Source organism: Lissotriton vulgaris, chromosome 4_1, assembly GCF_964263255.1.
Source record: "Lissotriton vulgaris chromosome 4_1, aLisVul1.2, whole genome shotgun sequence".
In the NCBI taxonomy this organism is placed as follows: Eukaryota; Metazoa; Chordata; class Amphibia; order Caudata; family Salamandridae; genus Lissotriton; species Lissotriton vulgaris.
In genome coordinates, this window is record NC_141691.1 from 404,553,941 (window position 1) to 404,579,131 (window position 25,191).

The 25,191-nt window shown below is 46.3% G+C and overlaps 1 protein-coding gene across 1 annotated transcript in view; it reads right to left on the minus strand.

Annotated features, from left to right (window-relative positions):
* SRPX2 (sushi repeat containing protein X-linked 2) overlaps positions 1-25,191 on the minus strand; it is a 204,784-nt gene that overhangs the window by 115,818 nt on the left and 63,775 nt on the right. Inside the window, exon 3 of the mRNA XM_086918793.1 lies at positions 14,886-15,077. Coding sequence (XP_086774919.1) covers positions 14,886-15,077 — 192 coding nt within the window. The remainder of the gene's footprint in view (positions 1-14,885; positions 15,078-25,191) is intronic.

Consider the following 25,191-nt stretch of genomic DNA (forward strand, 5'->3'; position numbering starts at 1 on the left):
ATCAGCACCCACAATACCATGTCTCTTGGATTGTGACCTAATGTTGTGAAAAGATTGTGCTCTATACACTTGAAACGGAGCATTTCTGAATTTCAGGGACATTATGCCTTACATTTGTTACTTAATTGAATGAACGATTGCTGAATGATAACTTAATTCATGTTGTCACTGTATATGTATTCACCTGAAGATATTCGTTCACATATACAGAATGTGTTATATCCTATGTTTCTCATGCTGTTTCATGTATTTGCATCCTAGCACCTGGGTTGCTAGTGTGGAAAACGAGCCCGTAATCCTATCGATGCCCAGGCCGCTGGCGCAAACCGCCTCTTAGTTCCCATGTTGAATAGTTACCAAAATAAAGAGACGGGCGCTGGAAGCAGGAATCAAGAACAGAGTTTATTTCTCATGAGGAGAGCCAGTCATTTCGGACACGAAACACAGTGTCTTTCGGGAGGTGCTCTAACAAGTGAGCTGAGACTCTTGCTTTTATACCCTACAGAACACTTGATAACACAATCAGGACTGTATGACGCAAAAGAAAGACATCCCTTTAATCCTCGTGGTGAACCTATAATCCTCGTGGTGATCCTACCCACATACATTCACAATGGGGACCCTTGACCTGCTGATAAGAGGGGAGGGCAATCACGCAGCTGAGTGTTTCGTAGGATGTGTACGCCTGATCATAGCCCAGGGGGTGGGGTGGCTAAGACCAATAGAGGATCCTTTGAAGAGGAGTGACTTCATACAATAAGGGCAGTAAATGGTATCTCCTGGCCCAGGCGATGGCCTCGGACATGTGTGGTCAGCCGGACTCGGGGGAAAGGGTCATCAAAGGAGTGGTATTCATGCCGCGTGGACAATCGAGCGCGGAGGGAAGGCTTGTCAACAGAGGGGCATTCATGGAAGGGAAGGAGGTGTTGGTCAGGCGCGGCCGTGACTCTCAAGGACAGGGTCTTGCAGAAGAAGAAGGTTTATGACTTGCCCACGTGAGGAGAAGGGAGGGGTAGCCAGGGTGGACACAAGGACAGAGTCACACAGAGAGCGAGAGAGATCTTATGACCCGTACATGAGAGAGCGGGGGCAGTCAGGTGCAGCTGGGGAGGGCTACGTTAGCTAAGGCGAAGGATGCCTCTCCAAGAAGGAATAGGGGGGGGTTTTGTGCGAGTCAAGGGGGAGAGTTGCCTTTCACAGCGGGGTCGCGCAGAGGGAGAGGGCTTCATGGTCTATGCATGAGAGAGGGGCGGGGGGGGTTAAGATACGCGCAGGAGGGAAACCAGAGATCCTAATGGGTAAAAAGGCCATGGTGCCTAAACTGGCTGTACACATGCACAGGGGTAGGGGCTTTTTCTGACAGAGTGATACGGTCAATAGTTTACGGTATTCATGGCGCTCACAGGGAGAGGAGTGGGAGAAGAAGGGGAATGAATGCTGTCTATGTACATCAACTTCTTCAACTTTCACAGTCGCCCCTTTTTACATAGCAGCAGTCATATTTGCAATTGATGGGTTTACAGGTAGACAGGCATCGTTGATAAATTAGCATTTTGTCGATACTAACATTTTGGCGTACAATCATAGACAGTTAAGGTGATGGGCAGAATGCAGTACATAGAAAATTGCTTTTCTTTGTGTTCCTAACAATTTAAACGCACTACATAGCAAAAATCTTTCCGACTTAAAAAAATGTGACCAATGAACAGTTTTGACCAGGTAGTTGAGAGCGGAATTCAGTTCAATACACAATATTTCTTCGTCCCAGTGTCTTTTTGTCAGTGAGCCATCACTGGTAGGCTCTAGTCCGAGTACTTTCGTTGGCGCTGTTGAGCACCGGCGGTGGAGCTATAGGTCCAGCTCGGTTCTTATCCTTACGCGTTGCAGGGTGCGGTCAGTCCTCTGCTGTTAGACCACAGTCCTGTTCCCTAAACAATCCGGTTGGCGGCGCCTTATGCTCGGCACCCACAGTTCTATGGCAGCACCCTATTCCCGGTGGGATGCTGTTCTTTCCCTTGGCAAAAAGTCACGTGGAAAAGAGGGTGAGTGTGGTCCAAATAGTCGATAGGGGAGAGGGCGGAGTTGGGTCAGAGTTCCTGGGACACACAAAAGGGACCAAGGGAGCAAAGGATAACAAGCAGGCAGGCCCATCCGTCGGGCTCAAGGAAGGGGGACGGAGACTCCAGGCACACGTGGGTTAGCAGGCGGGGGGCTTCGAGGCGGCCCACCGTTTTTCATTTTCCACGTTGAAATTGCGGTCTCGTCCCGTATCCTGTTGCTCTGCGGCTCCACCTTTGGTCGAGGTCACACGAGTCCCAAGATCCGCAGCCAGGCTGTACGTCACTTCTGACCCATCTCCTTCGGTGATCGTGAATCTTTGAATAGGTACAAGACAAGGTTTCAGTGAAATGGCAAAAGAAGATATCTATGCATGTGAATTCCTCCCTCAATTCTACGCATTTGGGAGATACGCTCATTGGTCACAGTCAGAGGTCCATTACCAAGCAGTGCATGTGTCAGTATTCCTACTGGGTTCATGGTAGGTCTATTCATCGTCTTATTTATAAGTCAAGTGATGTTCCCATCAACTGTGCATTACATCATATTCAGCATTTTACAGAGCATTTCCCATCAGGACTGGCTAACCTTTTCGAACAGGGCGGGGGTGCCATTATCGAGAGTCAGGCAAAACAGGGTATTCTCGAGGGTCAACAGCTACTCATGTGCATCAAGTTTATATTCGGGACAGCAATTGGGGTTTATCGAAAAATGGGGCGGGGATGCTTCGGGCGCTTGCGCTTGGGTGCAAAAAGGGGGTGGGGCAATCCGGGCGTTGGGAGTTCAATCTGGACGTTGGCGTTCGTCTCTGAAGAACAGACATAAGGTGCCATTGACATACAGTTCCCCTATAAATGGCCAGATTTGGGGGACTTTAGTCGTCTTACCTGTCCTTTCCTTCTCAGCCAATTCAAGTTCATTCATTTTTGCAGAAAGGAGAGGCAGTAATATGGCGAGATACAATCATTTTAGTTTCGGTCAATTTCGCTGAACACCTTCGCGTTCAATATGTATCAAATCGGACTGGTGCCGGTGGGGCACAATTTTACCAATGAGGGAGAGAGAATAGGGAGACTCTCATAGAGAGTGAGAGTCGTCCGCAATCTAAACGAGCCATTCGGTACACGTATGACATGTAGGAAGAGAGAGAGAGAAAGAGAGAGAGAGAGAGAGAGAGAGAGAGAGACGTGTACAAAAATAGGTCATTTAGTGCGCTCACGACACGGAACAGCAAAGGTCAGGTAACACACAGATACAGACAGAGGGAAGACATAAATTCGTACATTATACACACACAAACTCAGACAGGGAAGACGGCACATGTATTACACATATACAAGACATTCATGACAAGACAGGAAACAATTGTTAGCCTACAAGATCTGTTTTTATATGTATATCCTACGTATCTTTACTATCCTGTTTTATCTACGTGCTTGCTCTTTCTACCCTTCCCCCCTTTCCCTTCTCGCTTGTCACGCCTGCGAGCGTTCCCAATTACCAATACTCACACCTCGACTGGTCGATCAGTAATTAACCTGGTCGTGCTAGTTACCCATGGTTGGATCTTAAGCCATTTTTCTGTTCCCTCCTGTGGTGGGAAGTTCTCCAGGCTGAGGCAACGGCAAGTATTGATCGGGAGAACAGTCGGACAGCTTGGCTATATCTATAAGAGTGTGAGAAAGGGGGTAGTGCATTTTGAACATCAGCAACATTTCTAACTTCCTAGACGGGTGGTGCCGTGGCAACCCTTACCTGTATAATTTTTCTTTGTCCTTTCCCTACCTAGTCAAACGTCCAGTTACATTATTTAATACGTCATTTCTAGTCAATTTTTCGTCATTCAGTACCTGTCCAGTTTCTATGTCAGTCCATCCTCTCAGTCGCTATGTCCTAAGGAGGAACAGTCATGTTAAGCCTACGTCTTTTAAAAATTTATCGTTATAGTGACTAAACACATATTCCCCCCTTCCCTTTTTCGTCGGTGGTCCAACCGTCGCTCTTCCACACCTCAGCCGACGTTCTGACGTGACCTGCAGAAGGGAGGAAAAGAAGGGGTGGGGGGGCAGCATTCAAAGCACATCATCATGCAGTAGTTCGAAAATGTTTCTACCTACCATATACTCGCCCTATCTCCTCGTACTGCATTCCCTTGCCATCTCGGCATTTCAGCCCAGAGGGACCAGTGGTGTCAGATAGATAATCATTGACGATCTGAGTATCTACATGAGCTACTTGGTCGTAACCCTCTTTATCGGGTGCAAGGGTGACGGTCAGGTGGCATTTTCTGTGGTGTCATTTAAAGGGTTATCTGAAACACTTTTCCGGCTGCTTGTGGCACATAAGGTAGCTGCTAAATATCTGGTCCCTTTTGATCTTCATCCTTCATCATACTTACTCTTCGCTCACAGTAGTAAGGCATCCAAAACTCATTAATGCAACTGCTACGACCATGCTTTCTTCTTCAAAATACTTTTAATAAACGAAATTGGTGGCAGTTCATTGCATAAAGTGCAGCAGTGCAAATAAAATCGTATTAAAATTTCCTTACAGAGCAAACATGATGCATGTCAAGAATTCATTTTTAATTAATTCAAAAATTCATTTATCCAATACTCATCCGTTATCTAAGTTACACCAATTCATTTTCCAAATCATAATCAGTACCCACCCCAAGTCAATTCATTATCCAAGCACATACTCAACGCCCTTCATATCTACTTTCATTATCCAAAAACTGCACATAGATCTCGGGACAACAAGCTGCGCAACCTGGGTGCAACAAAGTTTATTCAACATATGTTTCATTTTGTGGCGGCGCCATTTTAGGTGGAGTCAGGCAAGTTCCAGCACAGTCAGAAAGTCTCTAGTCTCGCGTGGTTGGCCCAGAACTTTCCGTTGGTAGTTCAAAAAGTTTTGTGCTATGTGGTTAACAGTTTAGCAAATATGGACCATGAGTCAAAGAGTGGGAAGGGCGGCAACAATTTTCCTACCGGGTCATCCTGGCGTTCCTCCGGAACTGAACAAGTCCGTGCCGTGGCTTCATTTTAGCCATTTCCAATCCGAGGCTGGTGCCGGCAGGAGTTGCACCGGTGTCGTGGTTCCCAGTGAAGGGGGCGGGGGCACCCATGCGGAGGGATCGGGGTGCCCCCCGGCTCTTATAGAATCTTCAAGGTTGAGGGGAGAAGGCATGGAGCGTGTGCCCGTCCTGGGCAGAGGACCGCTTTATGATGTTGACCCTCTTTAAGTAAGAGCATTGGGGTGTCGCTGGAAGCCTCCACCTGGAGGGAGGTGGGGGAGGCTCGTTTGCGTCACCTCCCCCTTCCAGCGACCCCGCGCCGTTACTCGGCTCCGTCGTCTCGATATTGGCCGTGCTGGCTATTGAAGATGGGGGGGGTGGTCGGCGGCTGAGGCAAGACAGCCCCCCCTTTTCTCTTGACATGTGGCGGGACTATCTGGAACTGTCCAGGCGTCGACATGTGGCGGCACTACCTGTAACTATCCAGGAATTTGACATGTGGCGGGACTACTTGATTCGCCGCCATTCTCGCCTTCGGCCTTCTTCGTGGGTCGGACCAGGCGAGAGACAGAAGGGGGGGGGTGGTCGGTGGCTGAGGCAAGACAGCCCCCCCCCCGTGGCCTGCAGGGCAGCGGAAGAGGAGAGAAGGAGAGGACTCTGCCATTCTTTGGACCGCCTGCCCAACATCATCTCCTCCCGACCGTGGTCAGGCGGGCCCCTCGTGCCTCGAGGCCTCGCCTTCCGGATGGGCGTAACCGCGGACCTGTTGCACTTTGGGAGCTTCCGGAATGAGGGTAGGTACCTATTGGATTGTTTCTATTTCATGTGACCGTTATTTGGGCGTGGCGGGCAATGAGGCAGGCATGTTGGGAGCAGGAGCAGGCAGTGAAGCCTAGCTACCTCGTGGCTATTTTTTCTGCCAAACTTTTCGCCATTTTATATTTCTTGTTACGAACTATTTCTAATGTTTCTTATTTTTAGTGAAGTCAAAAGCTCATCAGGGGGTTACTGACTTAGCCTGATTTCTTTTTCTATTTTTCTTTCTCTTCCTTAGCGTGCTTCGAGCTAAAGCTTTCTGTTAGTAGGGAACGGTGATCACTTCATATTTTTATGTGTCCTTTTCACTAGGGGGTACTTCTGGACGGACCAGACGAGTTCCCTCCAATAAATGGTCCGGGGTGGAACGAGATTATCGATCAAAAGGGGAACATATATTCCTTCATTAGGGTATCATCCTGGACAGACCGAGCGATGTACTTCCATTTACTAGGGTAGCCTCCTGGACGGACCAGATGGTCTACCTCCACTAAATGGCCCATGAGCGGGGAGCATATGTCCTCCATAAGGGTAGTCTCCTGGGCGGACCATGCGAGCTACCCCCCAAACAGTGGGGAGTGGGTAGGACTGACGAATTCACAAAGGGGCATAACCTACCCTTTACTACTTGCAAAGACCAGATAGAATATTTCTATTCCACGTTGTTTGCAGGCAGAAAATACCTCAAACGAAACAATTCCTGGAACAACAATGTCCCGGCAACCAACCAATCAGTGGGGAGAAAAACAGGCATGACCGATTACAACGGGGACAAATGTCTGCATTACCTGCCCTTCGCTATCCAAAAAGGAAGACAGAATATTTCTACTCGTCTCAGTTTGTAGACAGGGAAGATCTCAAAGAACAACAATCGATTATTAATCGACTTCAAACAATTCTCAAAGAACAACAATCGATTATTAATCGACTTCAAACAATTCAGTGGGGAGAAAAGTAGGCATGACGGATTAATACCGGGGACAAAAGTCTGCATTTACCTACCCTTCTCTATCTGCAAAGAGGGACAACGTTCCTATTCGCCGCTGTTTGAAAACAGAGAATGTCTCGTTCTCAGAAGAGAACCAATATGTCAAGTAGCCCTCAAAGCTAAATGAACCAATACCAACAATTTCGGTATACAAATACCGATTTTCAATACAAACAATCAATCAATCAGGTGGATAGAACCACCCTACCAATCAGGCGTAAAAACGCCCTACTTAATCTTACCCGGACCGGACCATACGGACAGTTCTTCGACTTCCTCCTCCAGCGCCCATTCGTTCTCTTACTCCATGTAGCATTCCTGTGGGATTCCAGTCAGGACAATAGGTCACTTCAAGAGAGGTCCGTTCAGAATTGGTGAAGTTCTGTCGATCGGCCGCCGGGCGAGGGCCCTCTCAAGGCAGGCATGCCCCGATCATTTAGATGTTCACTTCTTCGTCTGGATCTCTCTTACCGAACCCCATGTCACTGATGGGCCCCGCGTTGGGACGCCAATTGTGGAAAACGAGCCCGTAATCCTATCGATACCCAGGCCGCTGGCGCAAACCGCCTCTTAGTTCCCATGTTGAATAGTTACCAAAATAAAGAGACGGGCGCTGGAAGCAGGAATCAAGAACAGAGTTTATTTCTCATGAGGAGAGCCAGTCATTTCGGACACGAAACACAGTGTCTTTCGGGAGGTGCTCTAACAAGTGAGCTGAGACTCTTGCTTTTATACCCTACAGAACACTTGATAACACAATCAGGACTGTATGACGCAAAAGAAAGACATCCCTTTAATCCTCGTGGTGAACCTATAATCCTCGTGGTGATCCTACCCACATACATTCACAATGGGGACCCTTGACCTGCTGATAAGAGGGGAGGGCAATCACGCAGCTGAGTGTTTCGTAGGATGTGTACGCCTGATCATAGCCCAGGGGGTGGGGTGGTTAAGACCAATAGAGGATCCTTTGAAGAGGAGTGACTTCATACAATAAGGGCAGTAAATGGTATCTCCTGGCCCAGGCGATGGCCTCGGACATGTGTGGTCAGCCGGACTCGGGGGAAAGGGTCATCAAAGGAGTGGTATTCATGCCGCGTGGACAATCGAGCGCGGAGGGAAGGCTTGTCAACAGAGGGGCATTCATGGAAGGGAAGGAGGTGTTGGTCAGGCGCGGCCGTGACTCTCAAGGACAGGGTCTTGCAGAAGAAGAAGGTTTATGACTTGCCCACGTGAGGAGAAGGGAGGGGTAGCCAGGGTGGACACAAGGACAGAGTCACACAGAGAGCGAGAGAGATCTTATGACCCGTACATGAGAGAGCGGGGGCAGTCAGGTGCAGCTGGGGAGGGCTACGTTAGCTAAGGCGAAGGATGCCTCTCCAAGAAGGAATAGGGGGGGTTTTGTGCGAGTCAAGGGGGAGAGTTGCCTTTCACAGCGGGGTCGCGCAGAGGGAGAGGGCTTCATGGTCTATGCATGAGAGAGGGGGGGGGGGTTAAGATACGCGCAGGAGGGAAACCAGAGATCCTAATGGGTAAAAAGGCCATGGTGCCTAAACTGGCTGTACACATGCACAGGGGTAGGGGCTTTTTCTGACAGAGTGATACGGTCAATAGTTTACGGTATTCATGGCGCTCACAGGGAGAGGAGTGGGAGAAGAAGGGGAATGAATGCTGTCTATGTACATCAACTTCTTCAACTTTCACACTAGGTTATTGTAGAATGTTCTACTCCTGGTCTTCAGTTGAAGACTGGAGCTTGTTGGATGTGCACTCTGATAGATCTAATGCTGTACTTGAGATTCCTGATTAAACTTAATCCTTAAGTTTACCTCCTTCTCCTGTCATTCCTTGGATACAACATAAATTGGCGACGAGGTGGTCAAGTCAGCATTATCTACGAACCTACGCCCAAAATTTTAATTTTTATACAGATCTCATCAGACTTCAGCGCTCATCATTAATTTTTTTCAATTTTTACCTTCCTCCATGAATTCAAATCTTCTATCAACCTGCTTCAAATTGAATGTCTTCAAGAAACAACATTGACTTCATCTAAAAGTAAGCCATTTGTCTTATAACCTGTGATTTGATAGCACCAGCGCCTGTATTTCTCATTGTGTCTTGATTGCACCAGCGGCTGCCCATTAATTTATATACTGTTCCAGTTATCACTCCGATGTGGTTTTACTTCTTATAAACCTTACAACAGCCAGTAAAAATAACTGTGACTTCTGTTAAAATAAGCTGCTTACACCTTTTGTGATTTGATTTCACCAGCGCCTGCTTATTTCTTCCTACTGTGCTCTGATTGCACCAGTGCCAGTTCTTTAATTATTTTTCAACTCATCTTACTTCATATTCTAACTTTCTTCACCTATACTCAGCGGCTGTTAATCTAACTGTGCCTTTGATTGCACCTGCGGCAGACCCTCTTTCACTGTTTTCATTTAATTCTACTGAACTTTGCTGGAAGCGCTATACATTTTTTCCCATTTTTATTTCTCACTTTTTTCATCAATTTGACAAATTTAAATTAATCTGTATATTGCCTTCTACCTATTTAGAATTCTCACTGTTCGAAAATCGCCATTCTCCTTCCTCTGGCGGTTTGAGCAGCACGAGAACGACGCGCGCTGCATTTCTTTTCCTTCGGCGTCCATCAGCCGTTTCTACAACAAAGCACGTCATCTCGAGTTGACGTTTGGACCTACATCATCACGCACAACGTAGCGGCCATTTTGCGGTTGCTTAGTTACCATAGTCGCAACGTGTTGTCACGATCTTCAACGCGTCGTTACGAACATCAACATTATTTCTGACTAAAAGGTATTTTAATATTCTTTTATTTTGTTTATCGATTTTAACTATAAGACTGGCTACTTGTAAACTTACTCGTGTGTCTTCTACGCTGACACACACAACTGACGCTGCATACTTAATACAACGTGTCTCATCTACACTGGCTACTGGTAAACTTACTCGTGTGTCTTCTACGCTGACACACACAGCTGTCGCTGCATACTTAATACAACGTGTGTCATCCACGCTGATACACACAGCTGATACTATATATTTACTACAACGTGTATCATTAACGCTAATACACACAGCTCATATTCCAGATTTACTACAACGCGTATCATTTACGCTGATACACACAGTTAACACTGCTTATTTACTACAATGTGTATCATTAACGCTGATACACACAGTTAATATTGCATATTTACTACAGACAACTATTTCAACTAATAATTTTAACTAAAGTTATATTTTGTTAAGTCTATTTTAATTACATTCTTTCTTTTTATATTCATATGCTGTTATTTTATTAATTCAGGATGGCTCAACAAACTGCGGTTCTTCCATCTTCCTTTCTACCAGAACCAGGTACACCAAAAATAAAATGGTCACATTGGTTTAAAGCCTTTAATAGCTACATAATTGCCATTGATGCTGTGAAATTTTCTGCTGCCAGAAAAATGCTATGTTATATAGTGCCTTAGGTGCTGAAGGTCAAAGAATTTTTGATCATCAACCCCCTGTTATTAGACCTCCTTCAGATGATTGGAATGAGTACACTGAGGCTATTGCTCGTTTAGAAAAATATTTTAAGGACGAACCAAGTGTAATTGTAGAAAGACATAGATTTTACACACGTAAACAAAGGGAATATGAAAAAATGTATATATTTTTAGCTGAATTAAGAATTTTGGCTGCAACTTGTGAATTTGAAGGCCCTATTGATCAATATCTCAGGGATCAAATTGTTGTGAATTGCTTTAACAACAAAGTTCAGGAAAGAATTTTATGTTGTCGTAATCCTTCTTTGCAAGAAACTTTAGAATTAGCCAGGGGAATAGAAAGATCTGCTTTTGCTTCTAAAGAATTAGGCAATAATAAACCTACACATGTAGATTTAGTGAAATCTACTTCTTTAAAAAATAATTCTCAACGTATTCAGTCACCTAAACTTGAGTGGAAAAAGTCTGATAAACCTCCCATTTGCTATAGATGTGGATCAAAAATACACCTTGCCAATTCAACTTGTTGTCCAGCTGTAAAAAAGCAATGTACTAATTGTAAAAAGATTGGTCATTTTGCCGCAGTTTGCAAGTTCAAGTCCAAGACAATGTACCTTGAAGTCTCTGATTCTGATAATTCCAATGTAAGTGAAGAACAGATTGTAAAAAAAATATTGTTGTCTGTGGACATGATAGATGATCATGAAGATCCTTCTATCTATGATCCGGTATGTGATTTGAAAATTGGTGAGATTCTTGTTAAGGTCACTGTAGATTCGGTATCTCCCATCACCATCATTGCAGATTTTCTATTTCTTAAACATTGGGACGAAAATTTACTTTTACCTCCTGATATACGCACTGTTGCATTTAATGGCAAAGTCATTGATTTAATGGGCTTCTTCAACGACTTTTTAACCTTTGAAGACCGATCCATTCAAGCTAAAATTTATGTATCTAAAAAGGGTTATAATGTTTTAGGTTGGAGAGATCAAGGTAAATTTCCATTAATTTTAAGACCTGGTACTAGAAACCCCATTTCTTTAGACCGTTCTTCCACAATCAATGCTCTGGTTACCGAGGAACTATCCCTTGAAAGTATCATAAATAAATACAACAATGTTTTTTCTGATAATCTTGGTTCAGTTAAAGGCTTCGAACATAAAATTATTTTGAAGCCTGAAGCTGTTCCAGTAATCCATAAGGTAAGACATGTTCCACTGAGCATTATGGAAAGACTGAAGACTCATCTTCAACAGCTGAGTAAAGAGGGAGTCATTGAAAATATCAACTCTTCGCTGTGGGTTTCTCCAATCGTAGTCGCACTTAAGAAGAACTGTGATGAGCTCAGGCTATGTGTAGACCTTAGAGCTCTGAACAAAAATATTCAGGTGGATTGTTTTCCTCTCCCGCGTATTCAAGATATGTTGGCTCAATTAAGAGGTACAAAGGTTTTCTCTACCATAGACCTACGAGCAGCTTATCATCAGATAGAGTTATGTGAAGAGTCCAGAGACCTGACTGCTTTCAACACCCCTTTTGGTCTTTATAGATATCTAAGGTTACCTTTTGGTCTTGCCTCAGCGGCATCAGTTTTTCAGAAACTAATATTTCAGTTGTTTGGAGAAGTTAGTGATATTTTAGCCTATCAGGATGACATCTTGATCTCTACTAACACTGTGGAAGAACATCTTGTCAAACTTGATCAAGTTATTGGTATCTTAAGTGACCATGGTATGACTGTTAAAAAACAGAAATGTAAATTTCTCCTTAGTGAGGTTGAATATCTTGGTCATACCATCTCCCATAAAGGCATTGCTCCAAAACATGATCTTTTGCAAGGCATTCGTGGTTGTGCTCAGCCCATTAACAAAGATCAATTAAGATCATTTTTGGGTTTAAGTGAATTTTATTCGAGATTCGTTCAGAATTTTGCACATGTTAGTGAGCCTTTGAGGTCACGATGAAATGCATAAAGTAGCTTTTGACTCTTTAAAGGATTTAATTATACATGCTCCAGCTCTCAAGCCCTTTGATGAAAACTCTCTGTCTTTTATTACAGTGGATGCTATTAATTCCGGTTTAGGTGCTGTACTGAGTCAAGCTGATGGTGGGATTGAAAATGTTGTTGCCTTCGCATCCCGTCAACTTTCCTCTTCGGAAAGAAATTATAGTACCATTGAAAAAGAAGCCTTAGCTTGCGTTTGGGGAGTTAGACATTTTTCTACGTATGTTTGGGGTCGCGAATTTGTGTTGGTTTCAGATCATAAACCATTGATTTTTATTTGGAATAACAAAGGTTTAAGGAATGCTAGCCCAAGATTAAGTCGTCTTCTTTCAAAACTTTATGACTTCAATTTCATTATGAGGCATATCCCTGGTGGGAAGAACTTCACGGCAGACTTCTTGTCCAGGTGTCCTTCAAGTTCTTTGAGGTTTTCTCCTATTCTTGATGACAAAGAAGTAGTAGTCAACCTTCTGGATGGACTAGTTCTAGCAAAGGATGTGGTTTCTGAGTCCGATTGGATTAAAGAGTCTTTGCAGGATTTTTCTTTTCATTCATTAAAAAAGTACATTGCTGAAGGTTGGCCAAGGGAAAATCTTATTGATAAGGATCTTCTTCCTTTTTCCAAAGTCAGAGATGAATTAAGTTTGGAGGGTGATTTCCTTTTAAGAGGTGTTTCCCTCATTCCTCCTCTTTCTATTCGAGATAAGATTATTGACATTGCTCACAAAGTTCATGGTGGGATCACAAGCACAAAAAAGAGATTGAGACTTCATTATTGGTGGCCAGGGATGGACATCTGTGTAGATACCTTTTTGAATGGCTGTAGCGAGTGTTCTCATGCTGAGAAATCATTGCGGACTGTTAACAAACCCTTGTGTCCTGTTGCTCTCCCTGACAGTCCATGGGAGAAATTAGGTATGGATTTTCTAGGGCCTATTGGTGGTTTAAACCAGGGTTTTAGATTTATACTTACTATTGTAGACTATCACTCCAAGTGGGTTGCCTGTGAGTTTTTAAAAGAACCTAATACCCATAATGTCCTAAAATGCCTTAAAAAGCTTTTCCAGTCCAAAGGAATTCCCAAGTTCTTAGTATCGGATAATGGGGTTCAATTTGTATCTCATGAGATGAATAGTTTTTTGGATAATTTTGCCATTAAACACCTTACCACTGCTTTGTACTCTCCACAGGGCAACGGTTTAGTGGAGAGAGCGAATCGTGTCCTGAAGGACGCAGTCCAATTAGCTATTTCATCTGGCCTGTGTGTTCAGGATGTTGTCTGTGACAGAGTTTGGTCGTACAACAACACACCACACTCAACCACTGGGGTGACACCTTTCCTCTTGTTAAGAGGGAGATAATCATTTAATGAATTATCCCCTGGTTGGGTTGTTAGCAAAACTTCTCAAGGTAAAGATGTTGTTGATCTTGATCTTGTCAAAGATAAGGTTGTATCTGCTCAGCTCAAGTCCAAAATCAGGTATGATCTGGATAAACATGTGAAAGAAATTTCGTTAAACGTTGGTGACAAAGTTAGAATCCGAAGACCATGTAAGGCCAAAGGTTCAAAGTTTTATCCGGAGACAACTATTGTTCAAATCAGCAAACATGCTGTTAAGGTTACTGGTGGTAAGTGGTGGAGTAAAAGGGCCGTTTCAAAAGTGAAGGGTTCGGACATTGCTCCTAATGATGTTTCAGGTTCAAACGTTATCCCCAATGCAGTTGACTCTAACATTTTTTCTCCTCATAACCTTCCTTCGTGTAATTCTAATGTTCATGAGGAAGAGTTTCTTCAATCTACTGCTTTGACGAATTCTGATGATAATAACACAACTTCCTTAGATGTAGCTGAACTTGCCTCAGTTCCTTCTGAGGTCTCTGCATCCTGTTCATATTCATCTAGAATTAAGTTTACACCTAAATATTTGAATGATTACATTACTTGACATGTTGTTCAATTGTAAAATTATTGTTTCCTCTTTTGTTTTCTCTCGCTTTGTTTATTTTAATATGTTTTGGGTTTTGTAATTGTGGGGAAGGAGGTGTGTTATATCCTATGTTTCTCATGCTGTTTCATGTATTTGCATCCGAACACCTGGGTTGCTAGGTTATTGTAGAATGTTCTACTCCTGGTCTTCAGTTGAAGACTGGAGCTTGTTGGATGTGCACTCTGATAGATCTACTGCTGTACTTGAGATTCCTGATTAAACTTAATCCTTAAGTTTACCTCCTTCTCCTGTCATTCTTTGGATACAACAGAATGCTAGACTTGCAGCCACTTCAACCTGTTTGTTGAGGGCCACCCACAGTACAGAACATATTTGCATCGCTAATAATCACCAATTCTAGAATCTTCCTTTGTTTGATGGTGTGTGCTTGGGTTTTGAGACCTATTGTGACATCATTCTCCGGATGGGTCCTTTTACTTATTACTTGCACTAAGCACTCAAACCTTCTCAATCTCAGACTTACTTCGGCAGTAGGCACTCCCAGACCATCGGCGGCTTTGCAGACACTGCACCGTTTTTTGTCCAATCAGTCGGAATCCATGGTCACAAGTCAAGTGGCAGCGGGTCCCCAGGGTGCTGCGATAGTTAGGTCCTCGAGGAGAGTAGCAGACTGCATTGCCATCCTTAATGTTCATATTATAGCACCATCGAGGAGCTAGGCATAAAAAACAACATCATGAACACAAAGCTACACGTTTTTAGATCATTTAGATTTTTTTCCTCCATTTTTAAACCGTTTTAATACAGTAATTGCACATGTCTAATAATGTAAGTAGCGACTAACAAGCATTTGACCGGTACTGCTGGTGCTTTAAAAAAAGTGGACTTTCGCAAAACTGTGAACAGATGCACCAATTCAGGAAGGGTGAGGGGAAGGATGTTTTGACCCCGAGAACCAGCACATTATTTTGGAGAGTTTAATTTGATTGTTTAGGCCTCTTTTCAAACTTGAGCAGAGGTACTGTGTTATGTTATCATTACTTAGTATTATGTATCAATCAATCAATCAATCAGTTAACTTGTAAAGCGCACTACTTACCCGTTAAGGTCTCAAAGCCCTGAGGGGAGGGGTGACGCTTCTGCTCGAAGAGCCAGGTCTTGAGGAGCTTCCTGAAGGTCAGCAGGTCTTGGGTCTGCTGCAGATGGGTGGGGAGGGTGTTCCAGGTCTTGGCGGCGAGGAAGGAGAAGGATCTGCCGCCGTAGGTTGTTCGTTGGATGTGAGGGACGGCAGCGAGGGCGAGGCTGGCCGAGCGGAGCTGGCGGGCGGGGGTGTAGAAGTTGAGTCTGTTGTTTAGGTAGGTTGGTCCGGTTAAGTGGAGTGCTCTGTGTGCGTGGGTGAGGATCTTGAAGGTTGTCCTTTTGTTGACGGGGAGCCAGTGCAGGTCTCTCAGGTGGGGGGTTAAGTGTCTCAGTCGAGAGACGTTGAGGATCAGCCTGGCTGAGGCGTTCTGGATGCGTTGCAGTTGTTGCAGGTGTTTGGCCGGGATACCTGCGTAGAGTGCGTTGCCGTAGTCCAGCCTCCTGCTGACGAGGGCCTGGGTCACTGTTCTTCTTGTTTCGGTGGGGATCCACTTGTAGATCCTGCGAAGCATGCGGAGGGTGTTGAAGCAGGAGGAGGAGATGGCGTTCGACATGGAGAGGGAGGAGTCGAGGAGGAATCCCAGGTTGCGTGCGTGGTCCGTAGGAGTCGGCGCTGCTCCCAGTGCGGTAGGCCACCAGGAGTCGTCCCAAGCGGAGGGGGCGGGACCTAGGATGAGGACCTCCGTCTTGTCTGAGTTCAGCTTCAGACGGCTGCTTCTCATCCACTCGGCGACGGCCTTCATTCCCTCGTGGAGGTTGGTTTTGGCGGTGTGCGGGTCCTTGGTGAGGGAGAGGATGAGCTGGGTGTCGTCTGCGTAGGAGATGATGTTCAGGTTGTGCTGACGGGCCAGTTGTGCGGATGGGGCCATGTAAACATTGAACAAGGTCGGGCTGAGGGATGACCCTTGGGGTACGCTGCAGATGATGTCGGTGACTTCGGATCGGAAGGGCGGGAGACGGACTCGATGAGTTCTGCCGGAGAGGAAGGACGAGATCCAGTTCAGGGCTTTATCCTGGATTCCGGCTTCCTGGAGGCGTGTCCTTAGGGTGTGGTGGCAGACCCTGTCGAATGCGGCTGATAGGTCCAGGGGGATGAGGGCTGAGTTTTTGCCGTTGTTTAGCTGGCGCCGGATGTCATTTGTGGCGGCGATAAGGGCAGTCTCGGTGCTGTAGTTGTATCTGAATCCTGACTGGGATGGGTCTAGGATGCTGTTGTCCTCGAGGTGGCGGGTGAGCTGTATGTTGGCGATTTTCTCAATGACCTTCGTTGGAAAGGGGAGGAGGGAGATGGGCCGGAAGTTCTTGAGGTCTTTGGGGTCCGCCTTGGGTTTCTTGAGGAGGGCGTTGATTTCGGCGTGTTTCCAGATTTCCGGGAAAGTCGCCGTCTCGAAGGAGATGTTGATGATCTTTCGCAGCTAGGGTGCGATGGTTGCGTCAGCTTTGTTGAAAAGGTGATGGGGGCAGGGGTCTGCTGGAGATCCTGAGTGGATGGAGTTCATGACCTTGCGTGTCTCTTCGTCGTTGACGTGGGTCCAGGAGATCAGTTTGTTTGTGGGGGTGGTGTTCGAGGCGTGGTCTGTTGCGGACGGGGTAGATGAGGAGTTGAAGCTGTCATGGATGTCGGCGATCTTGCGATGGAAGAAGGAGGCCAGTGAGTCGCACAGGTCCTGTGAGGGCGGGTTGTCGTTGGTGTTGGCGCTGGGGTTGGAGAGTTCCTTCAGTATGTTGAAAAGTTCTTTGCTGTCGTGTGCGTTGTTCTCCAGTCGGATTTTGAAGGATGATATTTTGGCTGTTCTGATGAGGTGGTGATGTTTGCGGACGGCGTCCTTGTGGGTTGCGTGGCTGTCTGGTGTGCGGTCATGGAGTCATTTCTTCTCCAGCTTCCGGCATGTCCGTTTGGAGATCTGGAGTTCTTCGTTGAACCAGGTGGCTTTCTTGCTGGGGTGGTTGGTGAGGGCTTTTTGATCGGGGTTAGGATGTTGGCGCAGTCGTCGATCCACTGTCTGAAGTTTTGGGCGGCGGCGTCTGTGTCGGGGTCGGTGGGTGGGTTCTGGGTGAGGGTGGAGGTCATTTGGTCCTCGGTGACTTTGCTCCAGCAGCGTCGCTGTAGTTGTTTGGTGTGGTGGTGCGTGGTTGGTTTCTTGAAGTTGAAGTGTATGCATCGGTGGTCAGTCCAGTGGAGTTCGGTGGTGGGGGTGAAGGCGACTTGGGTGCTTGTGGAGAAGACTGGGTCGAGCGTGTGGCCGGTGGCGTGGGTGGGCTCGGTGATGAGTTGTCGTAGGCCGAGGTTGTCAAGGTTGTCGATCAGGGCGGTGGAGTTGGCGTCGTTGTTCTCGAGGTTGAAGTTCAGGTCCCCCAGGAGGATGTAGTCCGTGGTGGTGAGTGCGTGGGTGCGGGCGAGGTCGGCGACGGAGTTGCTAAAGAGGGTCCGGGGTCCCGGGGCTCTGTAGATGAGTGTTCCTCTGAGGGTGGTGTTGGAGTCAGTGTGGATCCGGAAGTGAAGCTGTTCGGCAGTGTTGAGGGAGTCGTCTACGAGGGTGTGGACCTGAAGGGTGGACTTGTGGACGATGGCTATTCCTCCTCCTATCCCGTTGGTGCGGTCTCTGCGGGAGATCTTGTAGCCGTACGGGATGGCTATGGCGATGTCAGGTGCCGAGGAGTCCTTCCACCAGGTCTCGGTCAGGAAGACAACGTCTGGGGCGGTGGTGTCGAGCAGGTCCCAGAGCTCGACGGCGTGCTTGCATGAGGAGCGGGTGTTGAGGAGTAAGCAGCGGAGGTGGTTGGGTCCGGTCCTTGGGGGTTTGGTGGTTCTGTCGCAGATGAAGGTGCAGGTGTGGCAGGAGAAGGGTCCGTGGGTGCGTTTTGGGGCAGCCTGGAAGCAGCGTTGGTTTTGGCCGGTGTAGAGAGCATGGAGGAAGTTGGCGTCGTATCGGAGTCTGTCGTTGTGGCTGGTGCGAGGGCCACGGGTTTCTGGCACTGGGCGTGGTCCAGGCACAGACGGGCGCAGACGGGCTTGCCTTTGGCGCGTCTGCTGCGCGCGTCCGCTGCGCGTCCAGGTGGCAGTCGTCATTTGAGGCGAAGACGAGCAGCTGGGAGGCGGGAGCGGGTCGGGCAGGGGGCGTGGCCACAGGAGTCAGCGGCTGGGAGAAAAAAACCACGGGAACAGAAGGCAAACGGGGGAGGGGGGGGAAGGTGGACTGGCGAGACTGGAGGAGCTGAGTGGCGGCAGGGGAGGCGACCTGGCTCGAACGCGGGTCAGGAGGATTAATGTGTTTTATTATTGTACCTACGGTATGTTTAATTAGTAACAACGCAGTGTATCTTCGATTGCATTATTTTTATTTGTAAATTTCCCCTACATTCCGTTTTCTGTGTCATCAGGGTTCTAGAGGTTCTACAGGAACCTGGTCATACAGGCTGGCCTGGAGGAGAGACGGGACGTTTATCTTGGAGCTGTGCTGTGGTGTTTCAATTTATAATAAATTCAATTTAAAGTCATTGGATTACAGGGTCATACTTTACATGCTGGCTCACGCAGTTCAAACCTGTGCCACCGCCTCTCCACATTATACTGATGCAAAGCCATCTGATTTAAGAGGCGGTTTGTCTATTACTTAGGCAGTGGCAGACATTGCCATGGCCGTAGAGGCAATGCATGCTGATTTAGGAATTTGGTATTGCGGAACTTGGTGTTGCAGTTTGCCGTCTAGGTGCTAGGACATTTTTGGGATTCCCTCCGGGCTAAACTGCATGGCAATGTAACAGGGATTCCCAGGAACATAGAACCGGATTAGTCATTAGGACTATTTTACACCCGGAGCGCAGGGCCCACTCTCCTACTCCCCCAACATGAAGAAATCACGCAAATTCCAACGCCATTCCCACATGCCTGGGCTGGTGGAAAGAGCATGCAGACAGAAAAGAAGAATAATCATAGGAATTACTTGTGCTCCACAGGTGAGGTTGCCCTTGTCCCTGTTCTTAGGCTTTGGGAGTCTCAATCTTAGAGCCCATTATGCATGCCTTGGGCCAAGATCAGTGGTGTAACAAAAGGCTCCGCGGTGTGAGGAGGGGGCTCCAGCACGGGCAGGTCTATGGCATAAGTGCCCTGGACTCAGTGGGGGAAAAAAGTAGGGGAACTGTGGGCGGAGAATCAGGGGGCGGAATAACCTGAGGATAGGATCAGTGGACAGAGTCAGAGGTGTGGCTAGAAAGAGCAGAACATACCAATTTTTTTGTACAGTTGGCATTCACTGGTCAGTTACAGGTTATAGCGTTATTTTATTCAAACAATGTAAAGACATGTTTATTTGAGGTTTAATATATAAGGTATTTACATTAAAATACATTTACAATGTGGGACATGTTTCCAATCACAGAATGTCCCAAATACAATTATGAGTGGAATCATAAGCCATTTGTCAATGAGCCATGCAGATTCTTTCATCAGCACTTCTACTCCCTTTTGCTAACCATTTCTGAAAATAAAATGTGGGTTTAAATTCTATGACAGGAGGCCCCATAATTTGTATTAACATTATAGAAGACAGGCGATTGATTGATATTCTGTTCCGCAGTGGTGTGAGCACATCATTCATTATACTAAAGCTCCGTTCACAATCAGCAGTGGAGGTACAAAAGGTGTCTGTAATGCGCACTAATGGTTTCAGGGATGCAATTTCTATTTTGTTTCTACTCCCTGAAATCAATGATGTACTGCCTGGTATCAAATACATGAAACCTGCTACAAAGGATATGTAATTCTCCCTCACCATATAAGATGTCTACTGGATCTGGCCAATAAACTGGTTGTAGGAGTTTCATTCTATTTACCAACTCTTTGTATTCTATTTCGTCAATGTTTGTGGTTGTGCATCTAGAAACATTTGATGCATTATTCATTGTCATCCTTTTTGCAGGTTATTTGCCAATCTCCTAAAGAACTGTGGCTTATTGATGCTAACACAGCTTTTATTCTGTTCCAGTCCTACACCACCAAACTGCATCCGTTCAGCAGCATTTGATGCAGGTATAGCAAAGGGCCCAGGTGAATCAGTCATTGATTCAAACACTAAAGTCTGCACCAGTATTGAACGATCGGCCTTGTATATGCAGCCTTCTGGATATGTCACCCAATTCTGCGAGAGCATCATATATTATGCCCATATTTTCAACAAACACCAGGGAGGTTAATAAATGGTTTAAACTTGCACTGTCTTCAGCTACAACCCAATTCTGCTGCGTTATAAACACCTGGACGTGACTCAATTCAAAATATGCACTGCCTGAAAAAAAGTGACAACATTCTGGAAAAAGCAAACACTCATAGGGAATGCAGGATTATGTAAAGTGTGCGAAATATAAGCAGGAACGACATTTTACCTTAATGCTTTTACTCTCATTGTTCAGAAATCAATGAGTATTTTTTGTCTCAAACGTTGAGGACATGAATACAGGGCTCCTCCTGTACCCAAGTGTTAAGCAGGGCTCAGAAGATAAAGGGACTCTTCACGAGAATCTGATCTGACTCGCTGAAACCCACAAGGGTTCCATCCTCATTCATTTCAGCCAGCTTGCGGCTCAAATATAGTATAGTACATATGCATTCAAGTATCCTGAAAATGATACTTTTTGAACTGTCCGGCTTGGCTAACTCTAATACCCACAAAAAACTTGAGAGATTTTGACAGTATAAGGCAAAATAATATTTTCGTTCTGGAAGTGAACAAAAAGCAGTAACCCACTGAGCTATGCACATAAAATATTGCTCTTTGATATGCATGATACATGTTCTTTGCAGCAGGCGCGTATTAACCCTCTGCACCACTTTAAAGTCAAAAGAGTCAAAACAGCCATTAGACAAGACTCTCCTCCCATCTCTCTCCAGCAGGTAGATTGATCACCAGAGTTATCTTGGCACTTTTATTGTTGCCTGAAGCCTGCTGAATATACAAGGAACTTTGCAGGGTTTTTAAAACTCCTGCACTGCTACAAAACTGGCCCCCACAAACTAAACTGGCCCCCTACTCTTCCAGTCGCCCTGGGAAACGCCTGATGCCTGGAACTGCCAGTCCGGCCTAGTTACTGTAAAGCCTTTTTGAATGCAATACTGAAGATAGGTCTGCTTATTTGATATATACGTCACGGATCACTGTTAGTGTAAGACACAGATTCTTCCTGAATATCCTTTGAATTGGGTTCCTGCCTGAATGAAACACATGAGCAGTTTAGTACACAAAAGAAGGCCTCTGGCTAGACCTCTGAGGTAAGCACATTAATGTTATTTCTCAGGACCCTCACACAGGACCACTTGCCTTTTCGACCTTATACATTTCCTGCCTGTGAGTTACTATGTGTGATCTTTTTGGCAATTTTTTTAAAGCTTGCACCTTTAACATAAACTTTCTAACAAGGAATATAATAACTTTTTTTAACTTCTAGACAATTTTGTACATTTTTTAGGGCCATACCATACAGAATCGAAGTAAAGGCAGAATGCAATCATCTGTTCTGCAGTCCTGTGACTTTGAGTCACATTCAAAGCCGGAGAGATGTTGCTCTTTTCAACCTCATCTTCTAGTACACAGAAGCCATAATACTATTGCCTTTTCTACCAGTCATCTCTCATATGCAAAGGGGCCAATCATTGATCAAACTAACCTGCAGTTTAGCTATTGATTTCAATTCTGGTAAAACTGCTACAATGTGTATAACAAAGTACACGCACCCGACACCACGTGGCAAATTGTATTCAGTGACTGCAATTAGGTGTCAGCACCGGAACTGCCCAATGGCTACTTCCATTGCGTTCGAAGCCACTGTGTTTATTAAAACAAATTATCACATGTGGCGCAAACGGGCAGCATGTTTTGAAGTCTCCCGACTGGACCCGCTCTTACCACAAGCATCAGACTTGTGAAAGAGACAGCTGGCGACATGATAAAAGAGGGGCGGTCGCCCAGCAGTGGTGTTTATCAATTAAATGTGTCTCGCCGCCACCGGAATAACCCGACATCAGCCAACCCCACACGGGTGGCCAGGCTGAGAGAGAACCAAGACCTCCTCAGCCTGTAGCACTGGCACCAGTCCATTGTGTGCACTGGGCCTGCCAGAATCTTATTATTTTTATTTGCATTTTGATTATGTCTCAACAGTACAGTCATGTAATTAGCAACATTCATCCCCCTACTCCCGCCCCTCCACAGTCGAATTTTACTAGTACAAATTCAATAATACCGGGCTTCTCTCAGTACCCCCTCCCGTGCCCACATGACCTTGTAAATTTGTATCGTGCTCATCCCTCACCCAGTCCCCCATCCAGCCCATGATAATGCCTCCATCTGGACCAAACCCTACGAAACTTCCTAGGACACCCTCTAGATTTATAGGTCGCTCTCTCGGCAGCCATGTAAAGGTCCAGCCCTGTTCTCCATTCCTCCAGCTCCGGGGGAGTCGGTGACCCCCAATGTTTCGCTATGTCTCTTTTGGCTACTACCAAAGCCAGAACCAGGAAGATCAATAGGTGTCGCGGAAGGTCCACATCATTAGTCATTCCCAGTAACGCCAGCTTAGGCTCCTGCGCATACTGGGACCCCCAGTATCTCCGCAAGTTCCGTGAAGATGTGGTTCCAGTATACTTGAATCACCCCACATGCCCATATTATATGGTAGAAATCTCCGCCTTCCCTATCGCAACGGAGACATCTGGTGTCCTCTATTTTCCCCATTTTATGGAGTCTCACTCTGTCATAATAAGTTCTGTGGAGCACGTTGTATTGGATGAGGCGGAGCCTGGACTTAATCGCCACTTGTCGAGGGTGCATCAACACTGTGTCCCAATCTAGGTCGTCTAGTGCTCCCACTTCACCCTCCCATGTATTTCTAAGTTTCGCCAGGTCCCCTAGCATATTGTTGGTTAGTGTTTTGTAGGTGAGTGAGACTGCCTTCCCCTGAATCTGCTCCTGCAGGAGCCTACCCTCCAATGGTGCATATTCTGGGAGTCCCGGCAAGTGTATGTTCTGTGCTTTCCATGCATGGTGTAGCTGGGTGTACTTGAAGAGCTGTGAGTGTTGGAGCCCAAATTCTGACCTCAGGGCCTGAAAGGATTTTAATTTCCCCTTAGTGATCACATCTCCGATAGTCGAGATCCAATGTCGTCCCACCGCTTAAAACCTTTAAGTTTGTTGAGTTCGGTTAACCACGTGCAATGCCATAGGGGCGTCTGCCGGGTAAGCGTCTCCACCCAACCTGTACGTTTCATGGCCATGGTCCATGCCCATAGGGTTATAAGAGTCGCTGGAAGCATTGTCTTCCGTACGGAACCTCCGTACAGGTAATGTAGTAGATTGTGTGGGGACAGATGATGGCGTTCTAGGGCGTATGTGAGATGATCTGCTTGGGTATGTAGCCAATCATTAATTGGAGCCAGGTGTTCCGCCCAGTAGTATGCTTCTAGGTTCGGGAGTGAGATACCTCCACTATATTGGTGCCTTCGGAGGGTGGTCAACGCGATTCTAGGTTGTTTGCCTAACCAGAGAAAGACCCTGAGATCTACGTGGACCTTTCGCAGCAGCGTCTCCGGGAGTGCATAGTATTCATTCCGGAGGGCGTATAAATATTTTGGGAGAATAATCATTTTGTACAGTGTAAGCGGTAGCTGTCTCCAGCGTTCCATATCAGCATTAGAATTCAACATGACTCTCTCTATATTTTTCTGTAACGAGAGCTTCTTATTTAGGGTGATGTAAATCTCGAGGTATTGGAAGCCCTCCGTTGTTTTGATCAGTTGCTCTGGCAGAGTCGTCCAGCGGTCGCCCCTCCCAGGGTCGTAAAGGATCGATTTATGCCAGTTAATTTTATATCCGGAGTAATTACCATATTATTCCAGCTCCAGGAATAGCTCTGGGATAGTGGCCCCCGGGTTGGTGATGTACAGGAGCACATCATCCGCATAGAGGGATAGCTTCTCCTGGGCCAACTCCGTCTCGGTTCTTCTGAATCCAGTAATCCCTGGATTTTGCCGGACCCTAGCTGCTAGTATCTCGATGGTGAGTGTGAATAAGAGGGGCGACAGGGGGCAGCCCTGGCGTGTCCCTCTTTGGATCGGGAATTCACGTGACAATCTCCCATTTACCTTTACCCTAGCTTGCGGCATGGTGTACAGAAGCCGGACCCAAGTCTGAAACTTGGGACCAAAGCCGAATTTTTGTAAGACCGCTTCCAGAAATGGCTAGAGGACCGCATCGAAGGCTTTCTCTGTGTCCAGGGAGAGAAACCAGTGTGGTGTGTCTCTATCTCTCACCTCCTGCAGCCAGTTGTGGGTGCGTCTGAGATTTAGCTTGGTAGCCCTGTCTGGCAGGAAGCCTGTTTGGTCTAGGTGTATTAGGTCCGGAATCACCAACCGCAATCGTATCGCTAAGACAGTCGCGAGAAGTTTTACCTCAGTGTTCAGGAGGGAGATGGGTCGGTAGGACGCGCAGTCTTCCCTTGGTTTGCCCTCTTTATAAATTGGGATAATTGTCGCCATGGCGAGATCTGTGGGGAGCCTCCCCTCCTCATATGCCCCTAGAAAGAGGTTCCTCAAATGGGGAACCAGGATATCTGTCGTGCATTTGAGAAATTCTGCCGGAAAACCATTTGGTCCCGGAGCTTTCCCAGACCGCAGTCTAGCCAAGGCTACCGAGATCTCG